General features: G+C 30.7%; 2 protein-coding genes across 6 annotated transcripts in view; one reads left to right on the top strand and one right to left on the bottom strand.

Annotated features, from left to right (window-relative positions):
* Positions 1–373: 373 nt before the first annotated feature.
* LOC141457278 (NADH dehydrogenase [ubiquinone] 1 beta subcomplex subunit 2, mitochondrial-like) lies at positions 374–1,256 on the bottom strand. The gene is made up of 3 exons (XM_074134018.1): positions 1,044–1,256; positions 843–966; positions 374–564 (listed from the first exon to the last, which is right to left on the bottom strand). Exons 1-3 carry the CDS (start codon positions 1,145–1,147, stop codon positions 490–492), a joined length of 303 nt encoding a protein of 100 aa, XP_073990119.1. The 5' UTR covers positions 1,148–1,256; the 3' UTR covers positions 374–489.
* Positions 1,257–1,330: 74 nt separating this feature from the next.
* Positions 1,331–26,364, top strand: part of LOC141457269 (uncharacterized) — a 30,239-nt gene continuing 5,205 nt past the window's right edge. The window contains exons 1-15 of one of the 5 annotated variants that reach the window (XR_012460295.1): positions 1,331–1,618; positions 3,150–3,220; positions 5,042–5,165; positions 5,258–5,402; positions 5,997–6,053; positions 7,608–7,715; positions 8,755–9,789; positions 10,551–13,328; positions 13,404–13,547; positions 15,270–17,102; positions 17,195–17,312; positions 18,625–18,826; positions 18,915–19,098; positions 24,182–24,258; positions 24,366–26,331. Coding sequence is in view for 2 of the 5 variants with exons in the window: in XM_074133996.1 (XP_073990097.1) it covers positions 1,565–1,618; positions 3,150–3,220; positions 5,042–5,165; positions 5,258–5,402; positions 5,997–6,053; positions 7,608–7,715; positions 8,755–9,789; positions 10,551–13,328; positions 13,404–13,547; positions 15,270–17,102; positions 17,195–17,312; positions 18,625–18,826; positions 18,915–19,098 (6,853 nt within the window). In the remaining 3 variants the exon portion in view is untranslated. Of the gene's footprint in view, positions 1,619–3,149; positions 3,221–5,041; positions 5,166–5,257; positions 5,403–5,996; positions 6,054–7,607; positions 7,716–8,754; positions 9,790–10,550; positions 13,329–13,403; positions 13,548–15,269; positions 17,103–17,194; positions 17,313–18,624; positions 18,827–18,914; positions 19,099–24,181; positions 24,259–24,365; positions 26,332–26,364 lie in introns of those variants that run through there. The other 4 variants (XR_012460296.1, XR_012460294.1, XM_074133998.1 and 1 more) reach the window with 4 other exon arrangements.

Raw genomic sequence — 26,364 nt, 5'->3', positions numbered from 1 at the left:
AACGTCAAATGACTTGCTGTTTGGTATTTGCAGATTAATGTTCCTTTTGTCGAGTAATATATTCTTATTCTTTAAGTTTTCGTTAATTTAATACATCACGAAAAGTAACACCATCATGAATAAAACTATCTATGAAGGTATCATTTTATTATGGAAGCGAAAAATTAACATTTACTGTTGTACCGATCAAGAGTCGAACTTTCTAGAGAGGAATTAGGGTCTCAACTGTAAAGAACTGATGCAAAGGATTAGGAAATAGCAAGGAAATTTAATCAGTCGGAAATGTCTCGTAACTCAAACAAGCAAAACAAAAATGGGCCCTTTGTAAAATAGCTCTACTAAGACAAACATTTGAAAATATAGAACTAGAAAACCCAGGCAAAAAAGATTTTTTTTTTTATTAATAACAACCATTTTTGCTAATATGTTGTATTAGCTAGTAAACATGTGATAATTCTAAATTCATTATGTTATCATTAAAACAACTGCTTAATCCGCATCATCAGGTGGTATGCCGAGTTCCTCATTTGTCCATTCACTTGGATCTGGGTAAGGAAATTCGCCCTAAAAAGAATAAAAAATTATGAACTGCAAAGTAATAGTTATGAACTGACAGATGCTTTGGATATTATGCAAAAATTACATTCGTTTAAGTAACGAATGTATTAAAAATAAGAAATTCAAAAAAATAAAGATCTTTTTTTTAAAAAAAAAAATAACCCACTTGGATCAACTTATACAAAATAAAATTTTTATATTTGCATTTCTTATTATTTCTGTTAAAATTAACAGATTAATTGGAGAAATTGAAAACGAATTTTAAACAATAAAAATATACAAACCACTATGTGATCAAAATCATGCCATAGATGCCACAAAATCCACCACCACATAAATCCACCTAACATATTTCTACCTATAATCTGAAATTTAGTATGAGGGTACCCTCCTACCCTGTAAGAATACCTGGAAAGATACACAAAAATATAGATCACATTTTGCAAATTAAGCACAACTACAGAACCAAATTAATGTATTCTGACAGTCCTCCACTATTTCTGACAGGTTGATATATTTTTCCTAGAGTTGGTTTCCCTAAAATAGATTCAGCTTTTTTAAATAAGTGGATTCCTCTCGAAACTGACATTGTATACTACTTTCAATGCACTAAACAGAGTACACTATTTATTCTTAAATTCTTATCTCTGACAAAAAAAAAAAAAAAATAATCCAAAATGGACGGTTTTAGATACAACCAGTGCTGCCTTATGATTAGAAAAAACTTTCTCAAATATTTCAAACAAAATTACATATGCTTTTGTATGATACAATTTTTCATGTGTCTTTTATATAATTTAAAATAATTAATTAATATTCGTCATAATTTATATGTAAATATTGACGGTGGAACCAGACAGGAATAGTTTTAGAGTTGGCCCAGTGTTACGGTTATCCACAAACATTTGACTAATTGCGGCTTTCATTGGGGAGGTTAAACTGAAGGCACCGTTTTGCTAACGTTTTGTCAAATGCCTCAATATTAGAGTTGTGTTAGTTTTTTGTAATGGAAAATAGTATAGACTGTACACAATGCATTCAGTTAAGTAAACGTGTAAAAGTAAGTGTTTTTTTTTCATAATTTTGTTCTTGGGAAGTACCGGCTTCATACAGTACTATCTTTTTACATTCACTCTTACTTAGGTTTCACACTTCGTGTTCAAATAGTTTTTTGCTGATTAAGATAAAATACGAAATTTTACAATAGTATATGTTAAAATCTCTGTCTTGTACAATTTGCGTTACAAATTTAAAAAAAAAAAAGCAGTCAAGCGTACGGGTCTTTCGGTTATAGTGGTGGCAGAGGCACCTAATTAACTACTGAAATGATAAGTGAAACTGGTTGTATTACTAATTTGATAATGTTAGGTTGCACTCTTGATATTTGCTCATTAATCCACCCTCAGCAATGATGGTGAAAATAACTTAACGGAAAAAGTAAAACTAAAACATGTTGGAAATTCCCATAATCTAGTTAAAATTCGTCCACGTACACATTTGGACTTATTAACAATTCACCACAAAATTTATATAAATAATTTTTATAGGACAAAGCTTTGGTCATTAAGTTGAGTTACTTTAGGTTCATATCTACTCTTAACAAATAAGACTTTAACATTATGAGTAAACAGCCATCAACAGCTCTTTTGCCATCAACCTGTTTCAACAAAAAATCTAGAATCTAACTTTTTACGATTCCAAATAATCCGTTAGATTAATTGGTGTTCCCAAATTCCTCTCTTCCGAATTCTTCAAAGTAGGTCTGGTAAAAACTCTTTAAGCAGAGATGTTCCCCAAACCGTGTGCCAATTATGGAGTTTGGCCAACCAGGAGTTTGAAAGATATCTCTAAAAAGTCCAGGATAATCTATCAACTTTATCCAAACCCTGCTATCTGCATTTTAGAGTCTAGACAACTCAACCAGCTCATACTATAAACCGGCTCATTCTTTAAGCTAGACAGACATATCTTTTCTGTCGTATCAGTTTGATTATATGTATGTTCATTCATATGTTCGATGTATATGATTCAGAAAGTATTGTGCGAGACAGAAACATAAATGAAGTCGAAATCTGTACACTAAACATTAATTTACCTTTGATGATGGATGAAGTTTGAAATCAATCAGGGATATAATAAATCAAAGATATCGATCACTACGGACTGAACCACTTTTTCAATATACAAACAAATTTAAAAGGCTTTACAAGAAAAAGTGGCGTTTAATATAACCAATTTTCTCATTCTAATTTCCTTATTTCAAAAAAAAAAATTCTCTAGAACTGACATTCGGGCCAGAAAAACTCCTTGCCTCTCAGAACATTCCTGCTCAATTATAAGGTGAAGACAGAAGTCATGCCTTCAGTGCAGCTGATTATCCTTCAATTCAAGAACCGCGCCTTTTCATAAAAAATGAATAAAGAAAATGTGAATCGAAACTAATTGCTTTTGAACTACTTATCCTAGATTGCGGAAATTTCTAACATTTAATTAGTTTTAATTTGTTATTGTCATTCACGTTAAATATACTTTTTAAATGTTTGATTATTCATGTAATTTTAATTTATTAAATCATCTTGTTTTCATTTTAGGAAGAAAAAGTCAAAAATAACAAAAAGAAGAATTTAATTAATCTTTTCAAAGAACTTCTATACGCTCATGAGTAAGTGCATTAGATTAATTTCATAATTGAGATAATACGTAGAACTTAATCGACTTGCAGATATTTCAAGCAAATAGCCTCTCACTTCCTCATAGTAAAATCTCCGACACCAATAATAAAACTGTTTTTACAAAATCAGCTTGATAGTTTATGTTTAATGAATGTTTATTTACTTCTCTTTTGGCTTCTGAAAGTTCAATTATGCTTTCTTTTAATCATCTATTCTAAAACTTCAAGTAGGTAAGAATATAATTGTGAAACTTTAACTATGTCTATATTTCTTGTTGCTGTGAAAACCTCTTTTTGAGTTTTGTAGTGTAGAAACCTTAATTATTTATCTGATCAGTTTGTCTGAAAGAATCCGATATTCATCGGGCTGAAGGAAATAGCTATTCTCGATCTGACTGATCATTCGGAGTATGACTGTATAGGGCTCTGAAGTAGGGGTCGAGGATAGAGGAGTCACTACTCTGTAAATATACTCCCGACCCACGAGAAGTACCATTTCACGACTTTTATTCTTCAAGATTGTCATGCCAACTATCCTATTGGGCAATCTAAACCCCCTCGAAATTGTGCTATGGCGTCAGGTTTGAAATTAATTCTGCGCAAATACTCACCGTAGCCTCGATTTTTTATGAATTAGTTTGTCGGTCTGGGAGAAAACCGTTTTCATATCTCGAATTTCTTAGTTACCATCAGACTATCACTTTCATTTCAGATGTCTGCAAATCCCCATTAAGTGTGCTGCTACTTGTCCAATTTTTCTCTCAGTGCCTTTTAGATAGTCCTTGTAGACCACCTAAAATAAGTTAAATTAAACTGTGAATAGAAGCTAAATATTTCGATTTTTGAATTTTTTTTTAATGGCATTTGTTATGCTACCCTACGCTCAAAAAGATGTATTGTGTCCCTTTTGGTATCAGGTGGACTTGAGCTTCTGCAGATTTCCAGTTGACTTACTAAGGAACTCAAGCGAAGTTCAGGAAAATGGAGAAACCGGCAGAGAGGATTAACCACTTGGTGCCAAAATTCTCCACGAATAATCTTCTTTCCCTCTCCTCAATAAAAGAAAACTGAAAGGGTTCTGTGAGGGTGTATTTCCCCAACTAAACGCAAATATGTACGTCACCGAAGCCTCAATTTCAATGAAGTAGCTTGTCAGTCAAGAAGAAACCGTTTTCATATCTCACATTCCACTGATACCAACAGCTTACAATTTCACAATTCTGCAGATTCCCGTTAAGATCCTACGTCCTTTATTAATGTGAAAAATAGTGAATTGAATAATTTTTCTCTTAGAGACTTTTGGATATTGCTTGTAGACCACCTACATGTTATACCTAGTGGCTTCCTGGTTTTCGAAGGAAGGAGAGGGAATCTGGCACCCTCTGGTGCCAACAAATCCTTCAACGCTCCCGAAATCTTCTGGGAAAAACTCCTTCCAAATTAATGGGAAGTTCTTCGATTAGGTAGCCAAAAATTTGTAGTAATGATTGTTGGTAAGAACCAGATTTCGCTCATCAGATCTGATGGGTAGTAGGATACAAAACTAATGAAATTAGCATTATTTTTGTATTTTAAGGTGAAAAAATTATATTTAATTAGAACTCTGCCCATGTTTCAGAAAGTGGATAATCAGGAATAAATTTTTGGTGAGAAAAGTGGCTAATGATGTTATGTTTGTTCGTTACGATTAATTGTACCGTTTTCTTCCTGAATATCATATTATTTGGATATGAAATTAGCAAATTCATATAATTATTAAGTTTTATCCACTAGTTTTGATTCTTAATCTCTATCTTGTATTTGTTTTTCCAGCATAAAATTATCAAATTTTTCAAGAACTAATTTAAGGGACGTTTACAACAAGTATTTAATTGATGGTGAACATGTGCGGCAAAGGTTATCATCTACTTTGTCTTCTTTGAATGAAATAACAGAGGTAAGTAAAGTAGTAATTAATAACATTATGTTTCAATGTAAAAAAAAAAGAACAAAAGTCACCTATTTAATTGATTATTTATTTATTTATAGGCTTATTCTGCAGCTAATCAATCTAACGAAGTTTTTCAAAAAAAGGCGCAAGATTTAGAAGCTAAATTGAAACATTTAGAATTTCTTAACAAACAACTAAGTGATTATTACAACCAAGTGGAAACCCAAAATAAAAAGCAAAAAAGTAGGTTAAATGAATTCACCTTAATTTTCATGAGTCACAATTATCTTGAATAAAAGTTTATATTTTAGTTAAAAAAAAATATTGAATCAAGCTGGGTCAAATTGGCTACAACGGTTATTAACTGTACACATTACGAATAGTATAACTTAATCTATTCGTTTTATTATCATAATATGTTTGAATAATAATATTTCAATTTAATTTTAATATTGGTAAATAATTGGTAGCAGTTATTTTTTTACCCGTTTTAGAATATTTGTTTTCTTTCATTTTGACCAGGGAAATATAAAAAACCATGCATGTTAAACGGAGAAAATCATTATGTTCAGCGGGTCTAACCATTTTTTCAAGAAAAAATATTTTTGATTGTCTTTCAATTAAGTAAAGTTTTTTTTTCTTCAGAAACACTGATAACCGTCTTAATTCTTTCGATTTTTTTTTTAACTTATGAATAAAAATTTAGTTTTCGAGTTTTCTCTTCTATTTTTTGTAAGCTGATGTATTTTTTATAAATAGTAGATACTTATGTGATGGGGTATCTGAATTCTTTTGTGAAGTAGTCTTTTAAATTACTTTTCTTTTCTTTTTTTACAGCTGAATCTAAAAGTTCAAAAACTAAAAAAGATTCGAAGAAAACAGAAAAAAAACTTAGTAAGTATAAAATTCACCCACTTTTCCTTGATTTTAATTCTTCAAGTGGGAAAATAAAAGCTAATCGCTTGCGGCTTTAAATTCATTTTTTAAAATTTCATTATATAAGTGGTCCTTATTATATCATTTTAATAAATTACTGGACTTCGCTTAGCTACCAGTACATTTGGGGGGGGGGGGGCATCAATTTCCTGCTTATCAGCGTAACCAGTACTATTGTTATAATGTAGCTAATTGATGATAGAGCAAATATCTGTGAAGTTGACTGGAGTGAGGTAGCGAATCCGTTCTTTGAATCATGTAGTTTGGAGTATTGGATATTAAACAAAACGTTAATATGGCCCTAGTTAATTCTATGTTAGAAGGATTATTTTGCCATTGATTTTGGATAGTAGCAATAACTTACGGAAAGTGTGATTTGGCTCATCATAATGGATCTAGTAAGTTCTCCTACAGCTATGTTGGCTATGTTGACAGTCGGATCTAACTATCTATTATGAATACAATGCTAAAACTTCGTGTTTTTTCAGTGGAATTACGTTAGCCCATCGTATTAGTAAACAATATGTGGGCATCTTGAGTAGTGGTGGAGACTCCCATTAATTACATGATTGTTTAGGATTATCTTCCGTCTGATGTAGCAAAAATCAGCAGTGTATCTTGCAATCTGTGCCGTTAAAACTAAAAAGCAATTGAGACAGTACTTTCTTTCGGCCCGTTTGCAACAGCCCTTCCAGTGTCAGCCAGATGGAAACATTGTACGTTGTGCCTCCTACAAAAATATAATCGGCATCAAGAAGTGCGTACGTTTTATTGTATTTCATAAGAAATAATCCCTAAAACGTTTCTCCGCTGCTTGTACGCTAGAATTTTCCCCTCCATAAAATTTAAGTTGGATATTTTAGTACCAAATTTCACTGTCGTTGTATTTGCTCGAACGAAAAATACATTTTCTATTTCAAAGCAGTGAGCTTTAAAAATAAAGAAATTATATTCATGAAATGAATAAGTAATATAAATGTTTATAATAACTACAAGTTCAAGCTTATTCATATTTCCACATCCTATGTGGTTCTCATATGCACAGTCAGCGCACTCATTTGCACACCACGTCAACTGTAAGATATAAGAGTCTTTGGATAGAGGAAAAAACGAAGTATTTCGTTTTGATATTGTAGGCTTTCCTTGCCTATTTCCTAGGCAGGTTGGCATTTATTTGCCTTGTGCTCTTATTTAATGTAATTACTTGAATAAGTAATAAAGAAATGTAATGTCGGGCTTAGGACATTAGTGCAGTTCCGCACGGCTTTCTTTCAGGATTCTTGTGTCATACCCAATATGGGTAAAAATGTTTTCCAATTTAATTTAATTTTAAATTTATTGTACATGGATGTGCGCATGTATGTATATGCATATTTATGCGTGTATATGGATTCGCACGATTTCTTTACTCCCATCTCTTTTGCTTGTTGTACATAGATATCAGTCGCAAAATCAATAAACAAATAAAATAAAAAACTTATTATCTCCTGAATTATTTATTTTTTTATGTAGATCTCAAAGTTGAATTAAAAAGTGGCTCTCCTTCCCCGATAGATGTCCGTAATGACAAGGATGTTAATTTCCATTCAAACAACACTGATTTTTCTGCCGAAAATTCAGGTAATATATTTTGTCTCTGATATTAGTATTTCATTATTAGTTTTATTATGTAAGTATGTAATTAGTAATAATTTTGTCTCCAGTTTGGTATCAGTTGCATTAATTCGATGTAGGATATTTAATTAAGACGAAGCAATTCTTTGTTTCAAGTGTTACTTATTAGATGTTATAATCTTGAGATTCTTAAACTACTGCTCTCATCAAATTCAATTTGTTAAGAATAGTCAATTCAATATTTCTTAATTTGTTTTCAGCCATTGTTTTCTTTTGCGTAATTATCACCTCTAAGAGGGAGTTTAGAATCTATTCTCCTAGCTACCTCCTTAGTTGCTATTTGATCTCAGTGATTTACAAATTAAGATTCTTTGACTCACTTACAGTAACGAGGTGATAACTGCGCTTTGGAAAAAAAAGGATTTTATGTTGTTATTAATTAAATTCGTTTGAATTGACTTAGGTGATAAAATGCCAACTTGTTTACCTAAATTAGAGTAATTTCATTTAGTTGAAACCTTTTTTATAAAAAGAAATTATTTTGTCTTCGTATGTTATGCATTAATTGGCAGAGGAATTTCTTTTAATTAAAAAATTGAACATCTCTTCAAAATTTATGTTTGTAGGAGCGTTGTCATTGGTAGTGCTTCTGTTCGTTCCACCGTCTTTGGTAGGATGTTTATTAAACAATCATTGATTGTCAAACAAACTAGCTCTGAGACATTTTGCTACCTGAAATGCAATTAAATTTTCTCAGTTTTTGCAACTTTTTCAATTTCTGTAACGATTTACTTTGATATAGACCAAACTTTGTTAGTACTCAGTTGAATACAAATTTTAGATCATATATTTCTTTTAAAGAAATTTAATTAATTTATCAACTCAAGATTGGAAATAGGGAAAAAATAAAAATGATTTCTTCTTTTATTGATTCTCTTTTAACCCAAGGCACTTTTTTTTTAAAGAAAATATGCGTGCTAAAATAGAAGTTTCATTTTCATGTAATATTAATTTCTAAAGATAATGCAGTTTTATTATTTTGCAGTTACTTTTGATGAAAATAGTACCGAAGAACGCAGGTTAGATAACGCAACTTCTAATGCAATAGAAGTAAGTTCAAATTTAGATACTGAAGAACAGGATAACCTAACTTTAGAACAAGAATTATTAAAAGCCAAAGACGTTTTAGATTCTTTTAGTGACAGTGAAACTCATACAGAATATTTAGACACTAGTGATGAAGAAGATTTGAGGGTAACCGAAACCTCATCAGTGAAACAGTTACTTACAAGTTGTTTACCTGATTTAAATATAATGACGGAAAAGTGTAATGTGTTAGTGAATGGATACAAAAAGGTCTCATCTGAAGAAACTGTGAAATTTAACGCAACTAATAAGTTTGGAAGCGGCAATGTTTTAAAAAATGGCATATATAACAGCAGTTCGCCTGTGGATTCTGGTATATTTTCAGCCAATACTAGTCCAGCGATAAGTGATACGGGTGTGGAACAGGACTTGGATTGTGAACAAGAAATTTTTAAAGGAAGTAGTAGGAGTATGTGTTCAAATTCGCTATTGAAAAAATCTGAGGAAGTTATAAAAGAGTCATCTAATACATCAAATTGTGCAGTTGATAATATATTTGAACAGGACAATAGTGGTTCTGAATTACCTCATTTAACGAATGATTGTAATGACAGTATTTCTAGTTTAAAATTAGTTGGAGAAAATGTAAATCTAATTGTAGATCACCAAACTGTACCTAATATAATTTCTCCCCTACGATCTTTAAAAAAAAATACTGCAAACAATTGTAAGAATTATTCAGGTAATACGCATAATTCAATTACGTCAAGCGACCAGAAACATAAGGATATTAGAGAAATTAATGAAAGTAATGTCATGGAATCTAGTCAAATAGGAGATTCAATTAACTTTTCAAGAGATACTACAAAATATCCTGAAGAGAATAATGAGAGTATTTTTTTCATTGATGAAGAAGATGAAAATAATAAAACTGATAATATTGAACAAATAAACGATGTAGTTTTTACCACCACTCCGGAAAGTACGAAATGTGGTAAGTTTTTCAGTAATGTTTTCTTTTCAATTTGAAATGAGATTTATCTCACATTTTTTCTAAAACTTCTGGAAGTTAACTTCTTGTGGGTTCATATTTTTCTTGTTCGACAAGTTATTAGTGATAGTAAGGATAGGATTATCTCGCAATGGACGACACTAAAGTCTTTTATTCATTGTATCACGCATTTTAACTTTCATTCAATCGTCTGTAGGCCCTAGAAACGTTGTTTAATGTTATGATTCGATGCACAGCAGTGCAACAGTTCGATCCATCAACCATCGGATTTTTATCGGATTATTCACGATTTGCAGAAGTAGTGAAGTCGAGCTAGCTGCAACGTTCTCCATTTCCGTCTTTGTGAATCTTTTGAATAGAATAGCGTTGGCTATCTGTCCCGAACTGTTATCGCTTTCCGAAATGCAGTGTTCTTAAAAGAAATGTTTCCACCAATATCTAATAATTACTCAAACCAACGGAAAAGATGAATTCTTGTGAAATATTTTTAAATTGATGAAATCTAAACTGCAATAGAAACTTGTTTTCATTCATTGTTCTCTAATCGGTAATCTATCTAAAGGTTATACACCGCTTGGGTCATTTGCTTGCGACAAGCAGAAAAAATTAAAATGACTTGATTACATGATTAAACATTTTATGAAAATTAGTTATATTTATTTAGTAATTATACAATGTTAACGACTGTCCTCTTTCTATGTATTGTGTTAATTATTATTATTTTATTTTTTGCAATGTTTCAGAACGATTAAATGAAAAGAAGACATTTATAAGACAAAACTGTATTTTCCCTGAGTCGAAATTATCTTTGCCTAAACCAGAGACAATGAGACCATCTTCTTCTTGGTTTTCTGCTGATGAAAATTTAAATTGGGTCGAAAAGCTTAAATTACAAGATTCTAATACAATAGATTGCGATTATTTATGTAAAAATTTTAGTAAAAGTATGAAGTTAAAAAGAAGACCAATGAAGAAAGGTAAACCTCAAAAGCAGACAAATTCTACGTTGTATAATAATCTATTTAAATCTGTTACTAGTAATGGTTTAGCAAGAAATTCTAGTACCTGTTTCAGAGATATAAAATCATGGGCTAATTTTCGCGTTTTTGGTGATTTTACTGAAAAAAGTGGAAATAATGAAAATAGTTGGAATCAAGATGACTTTTATACGTATCCGAATAATGAAAACTTATTTTCAAATGAGCATACATCTAAAAAATATTTTTCACACTTAAGAAGAGGATTTAAAGCAAATTATGACAGTTTTTTTAAATACAGGGATAACTTCAAAGAAAAACATACCAAGAGCCAAAGTAGCCTTGAGGAAAATAAGAAAAACTCAGATTCACTTACTGTTACTTACAGACTTGTTGCTAATGATCTCGGATATCCATCTCATGATGAAATCTTGAAGTTTACTTTAATCCATCCAATTGTAAAAATTATTGGCTTGAAAGATACCTGTGTTGTTGTAAATTCTTTGTTTGATCTTACTGCAAAAATTAGAATGTTCATTGATGAACTGGATAGATTTTATGAAGCATATACCAATAAAAAAAATGATCGTGAATTTCCATCGAGCCAGTGGAATTGCCAAAGTTTTTTTAATGAACATTTATTAGATTCTAAGCATAAATTACCGAACATGAAATATACTTGTTGCAATGGCATGTGTGAAAGAGAAACTGCTTTTGGTAGAGTGCATTTTCATCAAAGGGACTTTCAGACCATTAATAATCCTAATTGGAACTGCTGTCAAACATTGTATAATAATATTAATCCTTTGTTAATGAAGACATGTTGCAATCCTAATTCGAATTGTAATCAAGAAAATATTGGTAACAGTAAACATAATGAAAAGTGCAATACAAGTGAGCTTAATAACTGTGACCGTGCAACTTCTGCTTTGAACGAGAGTTTATTGGTCAGTACAAATAGCTTTCCCACACATTTAAGCAATAGTAGAAAAGTTGCTAGAGAGTTAGATAAGAATGTTTCTTCTGAAAATACCATTGCCTTTACTAATGTTTCCCAAAAGAGTGTATTGGAGGTTTGCCAGCCTAATTCACCTGAAAGTGTGACAAGTAGTAACATTGATATTCCAGAGAAAAGCAGATTTTCTATTGTGACTTCACAAAACTGTAATAATTCCCAAGAACTAGGAAATAAAATGAAGAAATTGTTCATGAAACAGATTGAAAAACCATCTATGATAGAAAATATTCAAAAGACAGAAACAAACGGTTTTAAAAACGTAGCAGGGAACGAAACGGAACATTTGTCCTACTGCTTAAGTTTTCACGGGCACGACTGCCAGAATGCTGGAGATATCCTAAAAAAAGACTGTCTTAACAAAGGGGTCGTAAGATTTAATGAAAGTCAGTTATCAAGAACTAAGCCAGATGAATGCAATTTATCTCTAAATGGAAAAGTTTGCAGAAATGATGGTCAAAGAATGAATTATAGGATAAATTCAGGCAAAATTGCTTTTAAAGATAAAATTTCACTAAAAACAAACAGCAATCATGTAAATAGTCCAGTTGAGGAAGTCGATTTGATGAATAACTTAAGTGAAGAAGTAGTTAAAAATGTTGCTAATGAAAAACTTGAGTCAAATAACGTTAAGACTTTTTCAAAAGTTCTTTTAAGAAAAAGCTTACTTACGCCTGTTGTATCGAAAAACAACTTTTGCAAAATAAATAATAATGATTGTCATAAAAAGACATCTAATGCAAGTGATGCTGTAAGTAGTAATTCTACTAGTTCAGAAAAATTAATTTCTGAGCAAGTTGAAATTGTGCCTACGCCCACTTTGTTAAAGTCAGATAGGGAGAGAAGTTCGAAGCATCCAACAAAAGGGAACGAATCCGACAGTAAAATTACTGTACAGAAAGATAGAATCTTTTTGGAAAGGCATCAGATTTCTTCGTTTTCTAGTAATGAAAAATTTAAAGATAAAGAAAGAAAATTAGTTGATAATTCTCATTCAGTGACTGGCAAAAATAAAACATTTCAACATGAAACTAAGGAAGATGGCAATTCAGTTAAAAAGATTTGTAAGAATTCATTCTCTGATCTTGCTGGAACTCAAAATAGGCCGAGCAACCAAATTGTAAATTTAAAGAAAAAAAACTCGGAAATTAAAGCTGATGTTATTGACAAAGAACATGAGGAGTCTAATGAAGATAGTACTCTTAAGACAACTAAAAACACAACCGGAGAAAATGAAATTCCCAGAAATGTACTAAACTCTGACCCACTTGAAACATCAAATAAATCTACATACCACAGTAATCAAAACTCAGGGAAAATAAATTGTGAAGACATTACTAAAAATGTTGATCAAAAGAATGAAAATGACAGTATAAATAAATCTGGTATTAAACATAATTCCGCAGTTAAATCTAAAAAAGAATCAACTACTAACAAAACGAGCTGTTCACAAAATATAGTTACAAAAGTTAAAACATCGAAAAAGATTGATGTAACGGAAACTGATGAAAATATAAAAGAAATTTTTGGTAAGTATTAAGTAAAAAAGCTGAATTATTCTTTTTTTTATACTATTAACTAACAACAATAAATCGACTTTTCAGGAAATGAAGTAACAAATAGTAAAGAAAAAGTTGGTGCTGGGATTGCAGTTGAAGAGGAAGAGTTATCAGCAATCAGCGTGACTGTAACAAGTATCATGAAGGAGTATAAGCAGATGAGACCACTGTCACCACTTCCTGAAATAGGTTTGTTCTACAACTTAAATCCTTAAGGCTGATTTTCAATCGAGCTCTTCCGGTCGGATATTAGGCTTCTAGTGTTTAGGGTTTAAGTAATTGATGGTGAATAAGTGTACCAAGGCTCAAAAGGTATAAAATAGTCATTTTGAAGTTCCCTCATCATTTTTTATGCTCTAGTTTGCCTCGTTGGGTGAGTTGTTTTCTAATTATTCACTGTAGTATCCTGTTTATTACAAGAATTTACTAAAAATTGTTTGTAAGAAATGAATTAATAATAAATAAATATTAGTTCTGCTTTCTTTTTTTACATTATTATTTCAATTTCTCACTAAGAATTATTCTATGACTTACCTTTTTTTTCACAAACATTTTAGTGTGATTTAATCATGAATGTAAATTATGAGTTTGTATCTACTGCTTTTTTTATCAAGTAGGTACTTGAAAGAGTGTTACTTGTCTCCACATCAGTTCCCTGGTTCTTTAGTTTTAGAATTGAAATCGTTTGTGAATAAGTCGAGGAAAAGCTGCCCAAACAATGATTGATTTACAGCGGCATTATTTATATTTCTCTTTCCTTAAACGCCATTCGTTTCAGTAGCTGATCCGCATGTTGCCGGATCTTCCGCTCACTTATTTCATGCGGTATGAGATTTTCTTTACTTCTCCGGGTATACATTTGGTTCCTTGCTTAAACAATACCGTCCCAGCCTCAACAAAGGACCGACACTTCGCAAGGCGGTCATGGACTTTTCTTTGGTATAAAATGTCTATTACTTGTCCTCGTTCTTCAGCTCTCAATACTCTAAATTTAAACCCTTCTAAGTCGTCTTGCCAGTTAAACTCTTGTTAGTGTCCTGTAGTTTGTGGTAAGTGGCGTTTTACTATTGCTTTCCAAGACCTGCTGTGGTCGTCTAGAAGTGGCTGATTTAGTAGCACCTTAAACGTCCTCTCAGCACGCTCTACTAATCGATTCGAACGAGATATAGTTTCATCACAGTATGTTTCATTATAAAATTAAACATTACCGGCACTTCAAACTGCACCTCTAAGTTAGCTAGTTCGTGTAAGCTAGTATTGCAGCTTAATGTTTGGTAAGAAAAGTTATGAGACCTCTGAAAGTAGCTAAGGTCTGCTCTCAATTATGCTGGTTAAAGATGAACTTTGCTCCGCCCCTGAGATCTCTTAAATTTCTTGTCGAGCTATACTAATTCTGTATTATACAGTGGTGAGGTCTGTATTATATTTATGCCATTTCAAGGTATGAGTTACATAGAGATGTCTAGACCATTTTAAAGATAAAATTGCACTAAAGACCAACAGCAATCATATAAATATCTTCCATCTTTAAAACCCTTCTGTTTCTCCGAAATTATAATTGTATTCACTAATATTAATCTTTATTTTTGTAACTACTTATTTTTATTTATAAATATTTAAAATACAAGCCAAACTAATACGGCCGCCTCCAACTGTAAATGTTTCTATTCATAGGGGACATTATTCCCAGAATAATAAATTTATTTTCTATTCTATTCTAAATTGTCCAGGCGAGGAAGTCGTGATTTAAACTAGACTATTATTTAAATACAATTTCAGCAGGGGGCCGAATAAACTTGAACACTGTAATGTAGCTTATTTGTTAATAGCTTTGTAATTATTGTTTAATTATGTATAGAATATACAATTTTCAAATTTAGTGTCGCTAATAAGTTCTAATTTATTTTCCAGAAGATATGGAATTGGTACCTGAACATCTTTCAATTGTTGCTAGTGAACATCTTTCTCCGGTTAGTGATATGATGCAAAATTGTAATACATTAGATCATGAAGAAGAGCCTAAGTCATTATTGCCAGAAACGTGTAGTTCATTGAACAATCCAAGTGTTTGTAATGGAACGACAGAATTAGGGAACCTAAATATGGAAAAAATACATTATTTCGGTAAAACTTCTGAAGAATTAAGCGATTTGAATGTAAGTTTGGATGTACAAATTAATAATAATGGAAAATGTAATACCTCGGAAAATAATAATGAACTAATGAACTGTACAGTATCACAAATTAATGTAAGCAATGATATCATTTATGAGGAAACAGTAATTGGAGGTAGCACTCAGAGTTTAGTTGTGGATACGTTAGTATGTCAAGATGTTATGCCGATCGGAACTATATCTAACACTGGCACAGAATTAATAAATAATAAAAGTAGTGATGATGACTTTAACGGTACTGTGAATAATCAAAATAGCAAATGCTCCACCTCATTAACGGTTCTTAATTTAAAAGAAAGGGAAGTAAGTGAATTACGAAAAGAATCCTTACCTACTTCTACAATTCTACATCAAGAAGTCAACTTGGAAGAGAAAGACAATAATTATAATCCTAATATTTATGATGTAGATTATATTGAAGGACGTTTGATTAATAATGACTTAGAATTATCAGGCGTTTGCAGCTCTACAAATGAAGCTGAATTTCCGAAAAGATCTGAAATCGGAGAATTAGCTAATCGTGGTAGCAGTTGTGTCGAATTAAGAAGCACCTCATGTTCCAGCATTGAGGAAGCGGCATCTGATATTCTCAATCCAAAGACCTTAATAAGTGTAGGTAAAGAAATGGAACATTCTCCTTCCAAAGAAGCAGATAATTCTACTTTAATTACTACTATTAAAGACAGACTTCGACCTAGAAAAAGTAGTTTAGCTGTAAGTCCTGTGAGGGTATACTCAAGGAGATTAAACAGGAAATCGTGCTCTCCAAAACATAATAAGTTAAGTAATGTAGATACGGATGAAATTGAGAAGTCACTGTTTAAAAAGAAGGAAGTTATAAGTGAAATAAACATCTACGGAACCAGTGAAGAATTATCCAACGCAGAATCTAAATTAGAAGATATTAGTATAAATCAGCCTAAACATCCCCAAAAATCAGAAGATGAACGTGGTTTAAATGAACTTTATCAAGAAATTAGCGATCTAATACCATTAGATTTTAAGGCAGATGAAACAAAATTATCATTTGATAGTCAAACAAAACTGTGTTATTTACCTACTAGTGATTCCTCAGTATTAGATGTTAATATAAATGTTCGTAACGAAGAAAAAGATAAAACTCGTTTCGAAAAAGAACGTTGTGGTTCTGATGAAAGAAAAGAACAGGAAACCCAATCAATTTGTATAGGTTTTTATAGAGATATTTCCGAAGAAAAGGAAGGACTAAAAAGTACAACACAAAATGAGTCCGAATCAAAAAAAGAATCACCCAACTTTATGAATGATTCTGATCTTCATTCTGGTAACCCAACGTACAGTAATGAATTAGATCCTTTCAGGAGTACTGTTTCCCCGCTTTTAACTTACGGAAGAAAAGCAGATAAACGGAAAGTATGTTCGAACGACTCTAATTTTAATTCTAAAGTTCCTCGAACAATTTCAAGTCAAGAAATTGTAGAATGTAAAGGTGATAATGCAATGCGAGTTACCCTCCGTTATATTACGGATAAATTGTTACAAGAAGGTAAACCACCAACAGCTAAAAAGAAAAAGTCAGTGATCAAAATAAGTAAGCGGGTTTTTTTGTAAAGTATATTTGCTGATAATCTAAATTAGAAACAAATGCTTAGTAAATCAATGTTTTATTTTTATTTTTTTTAGGTGACAAACGAATAAAAAGCTACATTGATAGCTATGTGGCTACATCGAGTGAAAATTGTGAAAAACTTCATGCTATTATCGACGAATTAAGTATCTTTGATGTTAAAATCGTTGCAAGGTAAATAAGACTAAAAACTAGCCCTAATTAAGCTGTTTTCTATTTCTATAACTTTTTTCAAATACCCAAAAAGGTATAAAGTTTTAGCTTATTTAAATTTTGAAAATTCTTCAAAACAGAAAGATTGTCTTGAGAAAATGGTCAAGAACTTTATACATAGATTAAATGTTGATAAAAAATAAAATAAAAAGATAGCCCATAAAATCCATGCTCTAGATTTACTTGTACTTCTAAGAGAATTGTATTATATATTTTATAAATGTGTTATTAACAGAGCTTTTCAATGAACTGAAAAAAGTTCCGGAGACCAGTGACCTCAGATGACACTCTTAAAAAGAGGCTTATTATTGTTATTTTTTATTTAAGACGCGTCAACATCTAAGGGTTATTGGCGCTCAGATTTTTTTCAGTGCACTGCCGGCCTCCGGACAGTGTTCACCCGTTAAAAAACTACATGCCCATCACTGGTCAGTGAGTTTTTAAGAGCCCCTACGAAAAAAAAATCTAAGGGCCAGCTGCTGGATTCGAACCCGGGAACCCGAGTATACGCTAGCCACTTAGCTTTCCACATTATTACAGTCTTCTTATTATTATAATTCAAACATTTATTCATAATTTCTAAGGCCAAAACATAAGGAAGGCTTGAGGAGAGAAGTTTAATAATATACTGATAATGAAGTCAAGAGATTAACAAATTTAGTGGGTGTTCTTTCGTTTCTATGTAAGGTATAGTTTCATGTGGGAACTTAAATTTCTTTTTAAGAAGACAAAAAAAAAGTAAACCGCTAGCTTAATGCTTGATGTAGTTTGATGTAGTCGTGCGGCGCGTAGCGTGTGATCGCCCTCATTATAGCTTTAAATATATTTATTTCGCAGTTTAAACATTTTGTTCGAAATTAGGATACTACAGAGAAACTGTAGCGACCTTGGTCTTAGTCTTCCTTGAAAATGTTGCTTAAATACTCAAATTTATGGTCAAGTTCCGTTCAAATAAGCTGAACTTTGAAAAGAACCGGAAGCAGATCATTGAATGCCAAATATTTAAATCGTTAGTTTAAATATTAGAACCTGTAAAATGTTGCAGAGTTTTATCTATATCTTACATTTTATTGAAACGCGTAGATTTTTTAGGAATCTTTTTTTTTTTTTTTTTTTTTTTGACAAACGAACAAATCTTACATCTGCATCTGAGTAATAATTTATCATTTATTATAAATTTAAATATTGCTGTTACAACTAGAATGAGTTGAACCGCAGTTTTCTCTAAATACATGCTTTATTCAACCTTAACAAATTTCTTTTATAATTTCAGTGTCATACTAGAAACTATTATTGGAGATAAACAAGAAATGATGGCTCCAATTGGAAGTAATCGGATGCCTCCACTAACTCAAGTCCAGAAACGACTCCTAATGCTAACCATATCACTAGCTCAGCATAATAAACAGGTTTATGATGAAGTTCTTAATTCACTTGAAGAATCATTAGCATCATTTCGAGACAAAACATTAAATGTAAGATGGATTAAGCCCTTTTGTATTTACTCTTTTGTTTTACGTTTTTTGGTAATACATATACTTTATGTCTTTTATTTCACTTCAGGTGGCAAACGGTTGTAAAATGATATTCTTCTATACGGTATTATGTAGAAGCCAAGGATTTTTAAGTAGAGCCAGAAGTTTGCTTTTGGATGTATTATATACAAGAAACAGAAAAGCATTCCCTGTAGTTTTAAAAATGGTAACCATTTGGCCATTTTTAATTCCACATGCTAGTTTTTCCAGCGGTAAGTTGTACTTATCTCTCATCATTAGTTATGAAAGAAAACTTAAACAAAGATTTCCTGATACAAAATTAATTATATAGGCTTAAAACTCTTGCGGGGCACTTTTGATAGTTGTAGCCGAGAATAAATAATTATAATTGCTCTTTAGGTTGCTACAAAATTGTACATTCTTTGGACCTTTACTGCCCTTCTTGAGTTTAGTAAAAAAAAAGTAGCTAAAAACTGTTTTTATCTTTTAAAATGAATAAATTTTTTTTTGCTTCGTATTCTCGTATTTTAGTTCATTGTTTTATACATCGTCACAATTAACAGAGAATATCTATTTTATTGAGCTATTCTATTTTAAGGATTGCTTAAAAACTAAAGCTTATTATCCTCGCAAGAGTTTAGTTTCTGATATTAAGTCTGTGTCAGTTAGTAGCATAACAGACCAAGAATGCTATTGTAGGCAAACTTTAAAATAAAAGGATAAGATAAAACACTTTTTTTTCTCTCTCTGAACAATCAATTTAATTAAGATAAAAATAACAATTTCTTAAAAGTATGTATTTTTTTTTTTTAATGACAGTTCATGAAATATTTATTTAAACTTCATTTTAAATGTTGATTGCACATTTTTAATGTCCAATGTTTTCTTGTAATAATGCAATTTTCATTACCTTTTCTTTTAGTTTCAAAGCTATTTTTACAAAATCTGTGGTTTAAATATCACCATGTTTTTAATACCCGAATTGCAATGTTACTTAGAATGCACACTATGTTTTTAACTTTATTGTGAGAGAATTCTGGAAAGTGAATGCTCTGTAAAGTTTAGAACATAATATAAGAAAGGAAGGCGTAGTCCTAGGGGCCCTGGGTTTAGTTTGCTTAGAGCAAATACGCAAGATCAGAGCTCAAAAGCAGACATCAAAGTGCCTGAATGGCACTTCCATTAAGCTCCCTGCACATTTGTATGTCTAGTTAGAGGGGTTCCCTCTTACAACCTACGCAAGACAGTAGACTTCTTCTTTAGCCAACGAACCTGTAATGGCCACTATCTTGAAGGAGATCCCTCGTCCTTTTTTATAATAATAATTTATAATTTTTATTATTCTTTTCGGGTCAGATTTCTGCCTTATCATTACCGAAGGTCCTGCATATTTGTATAGATCGACAAAGAACTTCATGCCCTATTAATGTCTTGGTAAAAACGTTATTCAGTGGCATTGGATACTTAACTTCCAAATGATGAAATTGAAGCAAAAAAAAAAACCCTCAGACACATCAGTTACCTTCTGAGTTGGCACATGTTTTGCCGTAAGCCTTGTTCCAGTTCTTCAGAATAAAAACTAATTTTTCAACTGATCGTTGAAATACGAGTACCTTTCTAATAGTTTCAGTGATAAATTATAAGTTAATATTTTAACAAAAAATTATTTATAAAATTTTCTATATATAAAGTGTTTGTAATATGTTAGCTAGATATACCTTACCAAATTCTAAATTCTAACCAAATTTGTTAACAATAGAAAATCGTGTGATTGCTTTTTACTTAAAAGGCGAAGAAAATTTTGTTCCGATTATTTTTCACAAATGTTTTTCGATGCTTAATAAAATGGGTAATTAATGGATTCGTTTTTTAGAGTTTCAGTTTTGATGTATAAGATCTTACCACTTATATGGCAGATCTTATAATAAAAATGTATTATTTCGTTTTTCTATCATTTGCGTTTGTAAGCTTTGGTTTTCCCTTGCAAAACCTATACATACTTTTAAGATAATAGCTTTTAATGATCTTACAATCTTATCGTACAATGGCATTCTTTAGTCAAGCAGTTCCCTATCAAATAATTATCATTAAATTAGAACATTTAATTTATTCTACTTTTAGAAGTTGAGATGGTGAAGAACATTTCTGTTTTTTCGGATGGTCTTCGCAAATAAAATAAAATAAAACACTAATTGCAATTAAAAATTATGCCATGCTTTTTGAAGTTTAGGAAATTTAGAAATATTTACGAATGTTTGGCGGTTTTTGGTTTGGACAGAAAATATTTCACAGTTTTAAAAATTAAGAACATATTACTAAAGAATATTGGAAAGCATTTTATCAGATTTTCTTAAAGATGTTAAAGTATTGTCGTCCTGATTCAATTTAACTGAAAACTTACTGATCCTAATCATTGATTGCAAATTACCTCTACATTGTTACGTAATAACGATAGATTCTTTCTTAGAAGAACATTTTACCTTTTTTGTAAATTGTATTTAAATAATACAATCATTAACCAAAATGGAGTTCATGAGTTTTGTATCCTTGTAAAATGAAGTAAGGAACAATGAGAAAACGTAGTTTTTTTGTTTTATAATATTATGTTTATTACATTGCTTTCTAAAGATTTTGTAAATTTATAAGAATTAATGTTAACTAACAATTTCTTAAAGAAGTATCACCTTTTTTTATTTTTATTTTGGACTCCGTTCTGTTTGGTGTGAGTTTTAAAAATAATTTTTTTATTTATATTGCAAAACGATTCGGCACTCTTCCCAGGCCAAGCGATCTGCCGCTTTATTGCTCCTATATTCCGCATTTGAGCTACCATTTCTCTTTAGAATTTCTATGAAGCACTAGCCTTGAACAGATTCCATAGGTCTTGATACCCTCTAAGATCTTCTGGCTGCCCGAGAACGTTGGGACTACGGAATTGATTGCCACATTCTAATGTCCTCAGCAGTACTAAGAACTACTGCAACAAGCTCCTCCCGACATACTGCAGCTAATCGCTTTCGAAAGCCATTTCTGGCCACATAAATGAATTTCTAAAGTATGTTGATTAGAGACAAAAAGATAGTTAGAATGAAGAATGCTGAGATAAGATAAATGAAAACAGGAAAGAAGCTTTTTGAAGTTATTCAGGGTAAAAGATTCTTAAGGTTTACGGTTGTGAAAAAGGTGATTGCCTTTGAAAAACAGGATGTACTAGGCTAGCTTATTTGAAGAGAAATTAGATGAATATGATGCGTATATATGAAAGTATAATTAGATGAAATTATATACTTTTATATGTGTGAGTTTATATTTATATATATTTTTTTGATAGCTCAAGAATTGTTTTAGGAAACAACGCAAATTACTTTTATTGTTTGTACAAGCTCTAAGAACAGAAAATTAACAGTTAATCCATCATATGCAACACCTGTTAAGTGTGTTTTCGCCCATATGATTTTATGGTCAAAGCTTTTCTAATTTGCCCCATTCCCCTTGCTGCCTTAAAACACTATCAGATTACCTTAATATTCAGCCAGAAATTGCATTTTTTTCGATTATCTATTGTTTAAAATTTATTAATAATATCACCATTTTATGTCAGAGAAGAAACAGATAGTGTTACATTCTCTTGGCCTGACTTATTGTTATCTAGTCCAGACTTTTCGTTGAATACAATTTGTTGTAAGAGAGATGTACATGCTTTGGAATGGAGCGCCATATGTCACTTGATTAAAATTATGAATTAGTTTACTCGCGTAAATAATGTTTTTTTATTGATAAACTCTTTTTTACTAATAATAATTTTTGCTTCTTCTTTTTTTTATTTACTTTAATGCAATTACTAATTTCGATTAGTGAGCAACTTTCAGTTTTTTTTTCAAACATTTATTTTAAACGAATATTTCTATAAATTTCCTCTAAGTGGCAAAATTATTTTTTTGCAATTTAGTGAGTCTTTTCAAATAATAATGCGCATATGCATCACTTTGAATAATACCTCTGCATCGCATAAACATTCAGAGTGTATTGTCAAGATAAGTTTGTGTCGCTTTACAAAATTTTATTTCTAGTCAAAATGTGGTTAGGTCCGCACTTTGGGTAAGATAATTGACTTTAACTGTTCACAGCTTCTTCTTCATCCTTTTTGTTTATTTATTTTTTCCTGAGCGGTTTTAGATTTTCATCCATTATTATTGTAGACTCAGTCAGCAAGAAGTATACTGAGTGACAGAAACATTATAGGTGAAAGTTAAATTGAATTTTCCAATCGAATGATGAATCTGAAAACTGGTTAGAAATAAGAAAAATGTCTTTAAAAACAAAATCTACTTCTTTTCTTTTTAACTGAACAATAAGCACAACTAAATAACTCACAAATTTTCATTGTAAGCTGAACCAAAATCTGCTTCATTTCTTAGATTTCAAATGCAACAAAAAGCCTAGTTAACATAATTTATGAATTCATTCTTTTATCATGTGTTTCTATTATGAGTGAATACAGAATTACAAAAATTGATAACTATTCCAGATTGTAGTACACACCTTTCCCTTCACTCTTCATAAACACAATTTGGTGTAGGTTCGTTGTTAATATAATATTCAAAAAAGAATAAATAAATAGATGTGAGAAACAACAAACTAAAAAAAACGTCTTAGTGAAAACGATGCAGAGCAGATGTGTTTTTGAAGTAGAAGGAAAGAGAGAGGATACAGCTAGATAAATATGCAGTATTGCACAGCTATTCGCTTCATGAAACAACGTTTCTGTGATTTTCGAGATATTAGTTTAATTTTGACAACTTCTTTAAGATTTTTTCTAATTTTTTGCAGTCAAGCAATTAGTAATATTTATGAAAACCAGTTCAAAAAACTAGTTTGCTCAGGCTTTTACTGCACAAGAAGGACTAGAAGACTTATTTGTTTCCTTTTTGCCCTGAGGAATCCAGCTGTGACTAACATTTCAATATTTTCTTAAATTCTCAATTCTTTTTGAACTTAAGGCCCGTTGTACAAATTTTTATTCACCTGATCATTTAATGCATATGTGTTTTATTATTTAGAACGGACAATATCCAAAGAACCTTAATATGGTTTTATAGTTATAATTGTTACAACTTTTCATTGAGTAATCTTGAAAACAATGATATTTACATTTTTAATGTAATTTTCTTTTTATTGTATTGAAAATTAACGTAAGTAAAGAAAACAAAGCTATGCAAAGTCTAGGAATTATTTTCTTTTTTTGCGTTATAACAGTATCACTACTTTCTCTTTTAATTTGATTTAGTTTTTATAGTCTACAGTTTTTTATAATAATTTTAAAAACTATTGCAGGTACGGATATGACGTAGATATATAACTAATGGGAATAGTGATAAAAAGGAAATCATTTTAGCGGTGTCTGGTTTAATGTCAGTATATTCGGTTAATAAATTTACTACATTTTTTACTTTCTCATTAAAGAAGAGAAAGTAATAAACAAAGTCGGGCCATTGTTTTCTTGATTGTTATTTTTCAGAATCACTTGATCCAAACATTGCTTTAGCCAATTGCGACTAAATATTCTAATTGCGCAACCAAATGTGCTTCCTACTCCTCTCACCAGTTAATGTTTTGTGCCTTGAAATTTGTATCTTAAGTTAGTTACTTTTTTTTTCGCCTAATTTAAAAAAAATATTTAAGTAAGGTCTTAACTTTTTTCTTGCTTTGTTCTTCATTTGTTGGTTCATTCCCTTCAAATAAGATTTACTCATCATTTTTAGTATGAATTATACCTAATGTTTAATTAGAATTGCTAATAATTTAATCTTATTATTCTTTGTTATTTATGTTTCACATTTTCATTTCTTTTTAATTTAATCAAGATGTTATTTATTCCCTGTCTTTTGATAGTTTATGGCCAATGAAAAATGTTTTTATTACTTTTACCATTAATTTTGTAATTCATTTAGATATGAGTGTAAACTGAAGCTAGTCGTGATATTATACAATTATTAAGACTTTTTAAAGAAGAATGAGTATCCCTTACCGATTGTTAAGCTTACAGAAACCAGATAAATCGAAATAAAAATAACTCTAGAAGTTTTCAAGCAACTCACACCAAACATTCCATATGATTAATCTTTTTCTTTTCTTTTTTTTTGCTAAATGAAATAATCCTTATCCTGGAAGAACTCCAAACATATTTTTAAAAATATCTATTCAATTTAGTAAAGTTATCACAATTCCAAAAACCTAAAAAATACAACCGCCATAAAATTTCTAAAAGGCAGAACGAAGATGGCCATTAAACTGTCAGTGTTTTTATGTTAGAATGTTAACATTTAGTAATAATAAAGTTAAGTTAATTTAGCGAATATTTATTTCGTTCAAAATTTACTTAAAAACATTTCTTGCAACTCTCTACGGAAATCCAATTTTGCAAAAAAAAACAGTGCATTACTTTTTAAAGTTTTGCGAAAAGTTTTTGTACGTTTTGAACTGAGACCAAGCTGTGTAAGCCAAGGAGAATCCCTCTTCATTCTATTGTTTATTTTATTTTTTTCAATTTTTTTGACTCATCTGGAAAACTCTCACTGACAATCGAAAATACTCTATAAATGATTGTTCAAATTATAGTCTTGTCTTTATTATTATTGAACGTTTTGGGAGTTTTGTTTTGGGCCTACTTATGTGTTTCCAAATAAGTAAATAAAAAACAAGTGAAGTATAGTATTAATAATAGAGTTCTGATTCATTAACAATTTTCTAGCCAATTATATCATTGAGTTTACTTTGATTTCGGAAGGTATTAAAATTAATTGCAATGGAGTTTCTATTCCAAACAGACAAGCGCTTTTACCAACAAGAATATATTAATTATTTACCTTTACTACACAAGAATTATTGCGATTGCTTCTAACTTTTAGAGAATTAGTTTTCCCTTGAATCAATCATAAGATTGATCTCTGTGATTAATGCTAAAAAAATAAGGTGAATTTAACGGTATTACGTTTACAAAAAATACCAATAAAAAATCAACTCAGAACTCGAAACTGACTTTTTCTATCAAACTGTCAGTCGACTAAAATCTCAAAAAAAGTGAAAACCCTTCAGGTTTATTGGCATATCCAGTTGAATGATTTTTCTCACTGTTACTGTCACATTCCCGGACTGTATTCAAAATAATTTGTGTTTCCCTGTGATACTTCATTTTTGAACTAGTGCTTACACATCCCATTAAAAGCATAAGTACCATTTTTTTTTTAAATCTTTTATTTAATGTGAAAACTTAATATCCAAAATTTGATGATATCTCAATACTTCCTTTACTTGATAGTAAAATAAAGTAAATAGGTCAACAATGTACTTATCCAGTCGAAATATGATTCTCCTTAAAAAAAAAAATACAGAATACACTTACTTATTATACATACACAGTTTATTTTATTTTTGTATGATTTGGAATGTGTTAATGACGAAATGAAAAAAAAATAATATAACAACTCATTTTATTGTGATATATTATTTTATTTAAA

The sequence above is a fragment of the Rhodnius prolixus genome, unplaced genomic scaffold (genome assembly GCF_049639745.1).
Source record: "Rhodnius prolixus isolate KJV_2025 unplaced genomic scaffold, Rpr scaffold_10, whole genome shotgun sequence".
Classification (NCBI taxonomy): Eukaryota; Metazoa; Arthropoda; class Insecta; order Hemiptera; family Reduviidae; genus Rhodnius; species Rhodnius prolixus.
The sequence above is the reverse complement of the archived record's forward strand: the minus strand, read 5'-3'. Positions and strand labels throughout refer to the sequence as shown.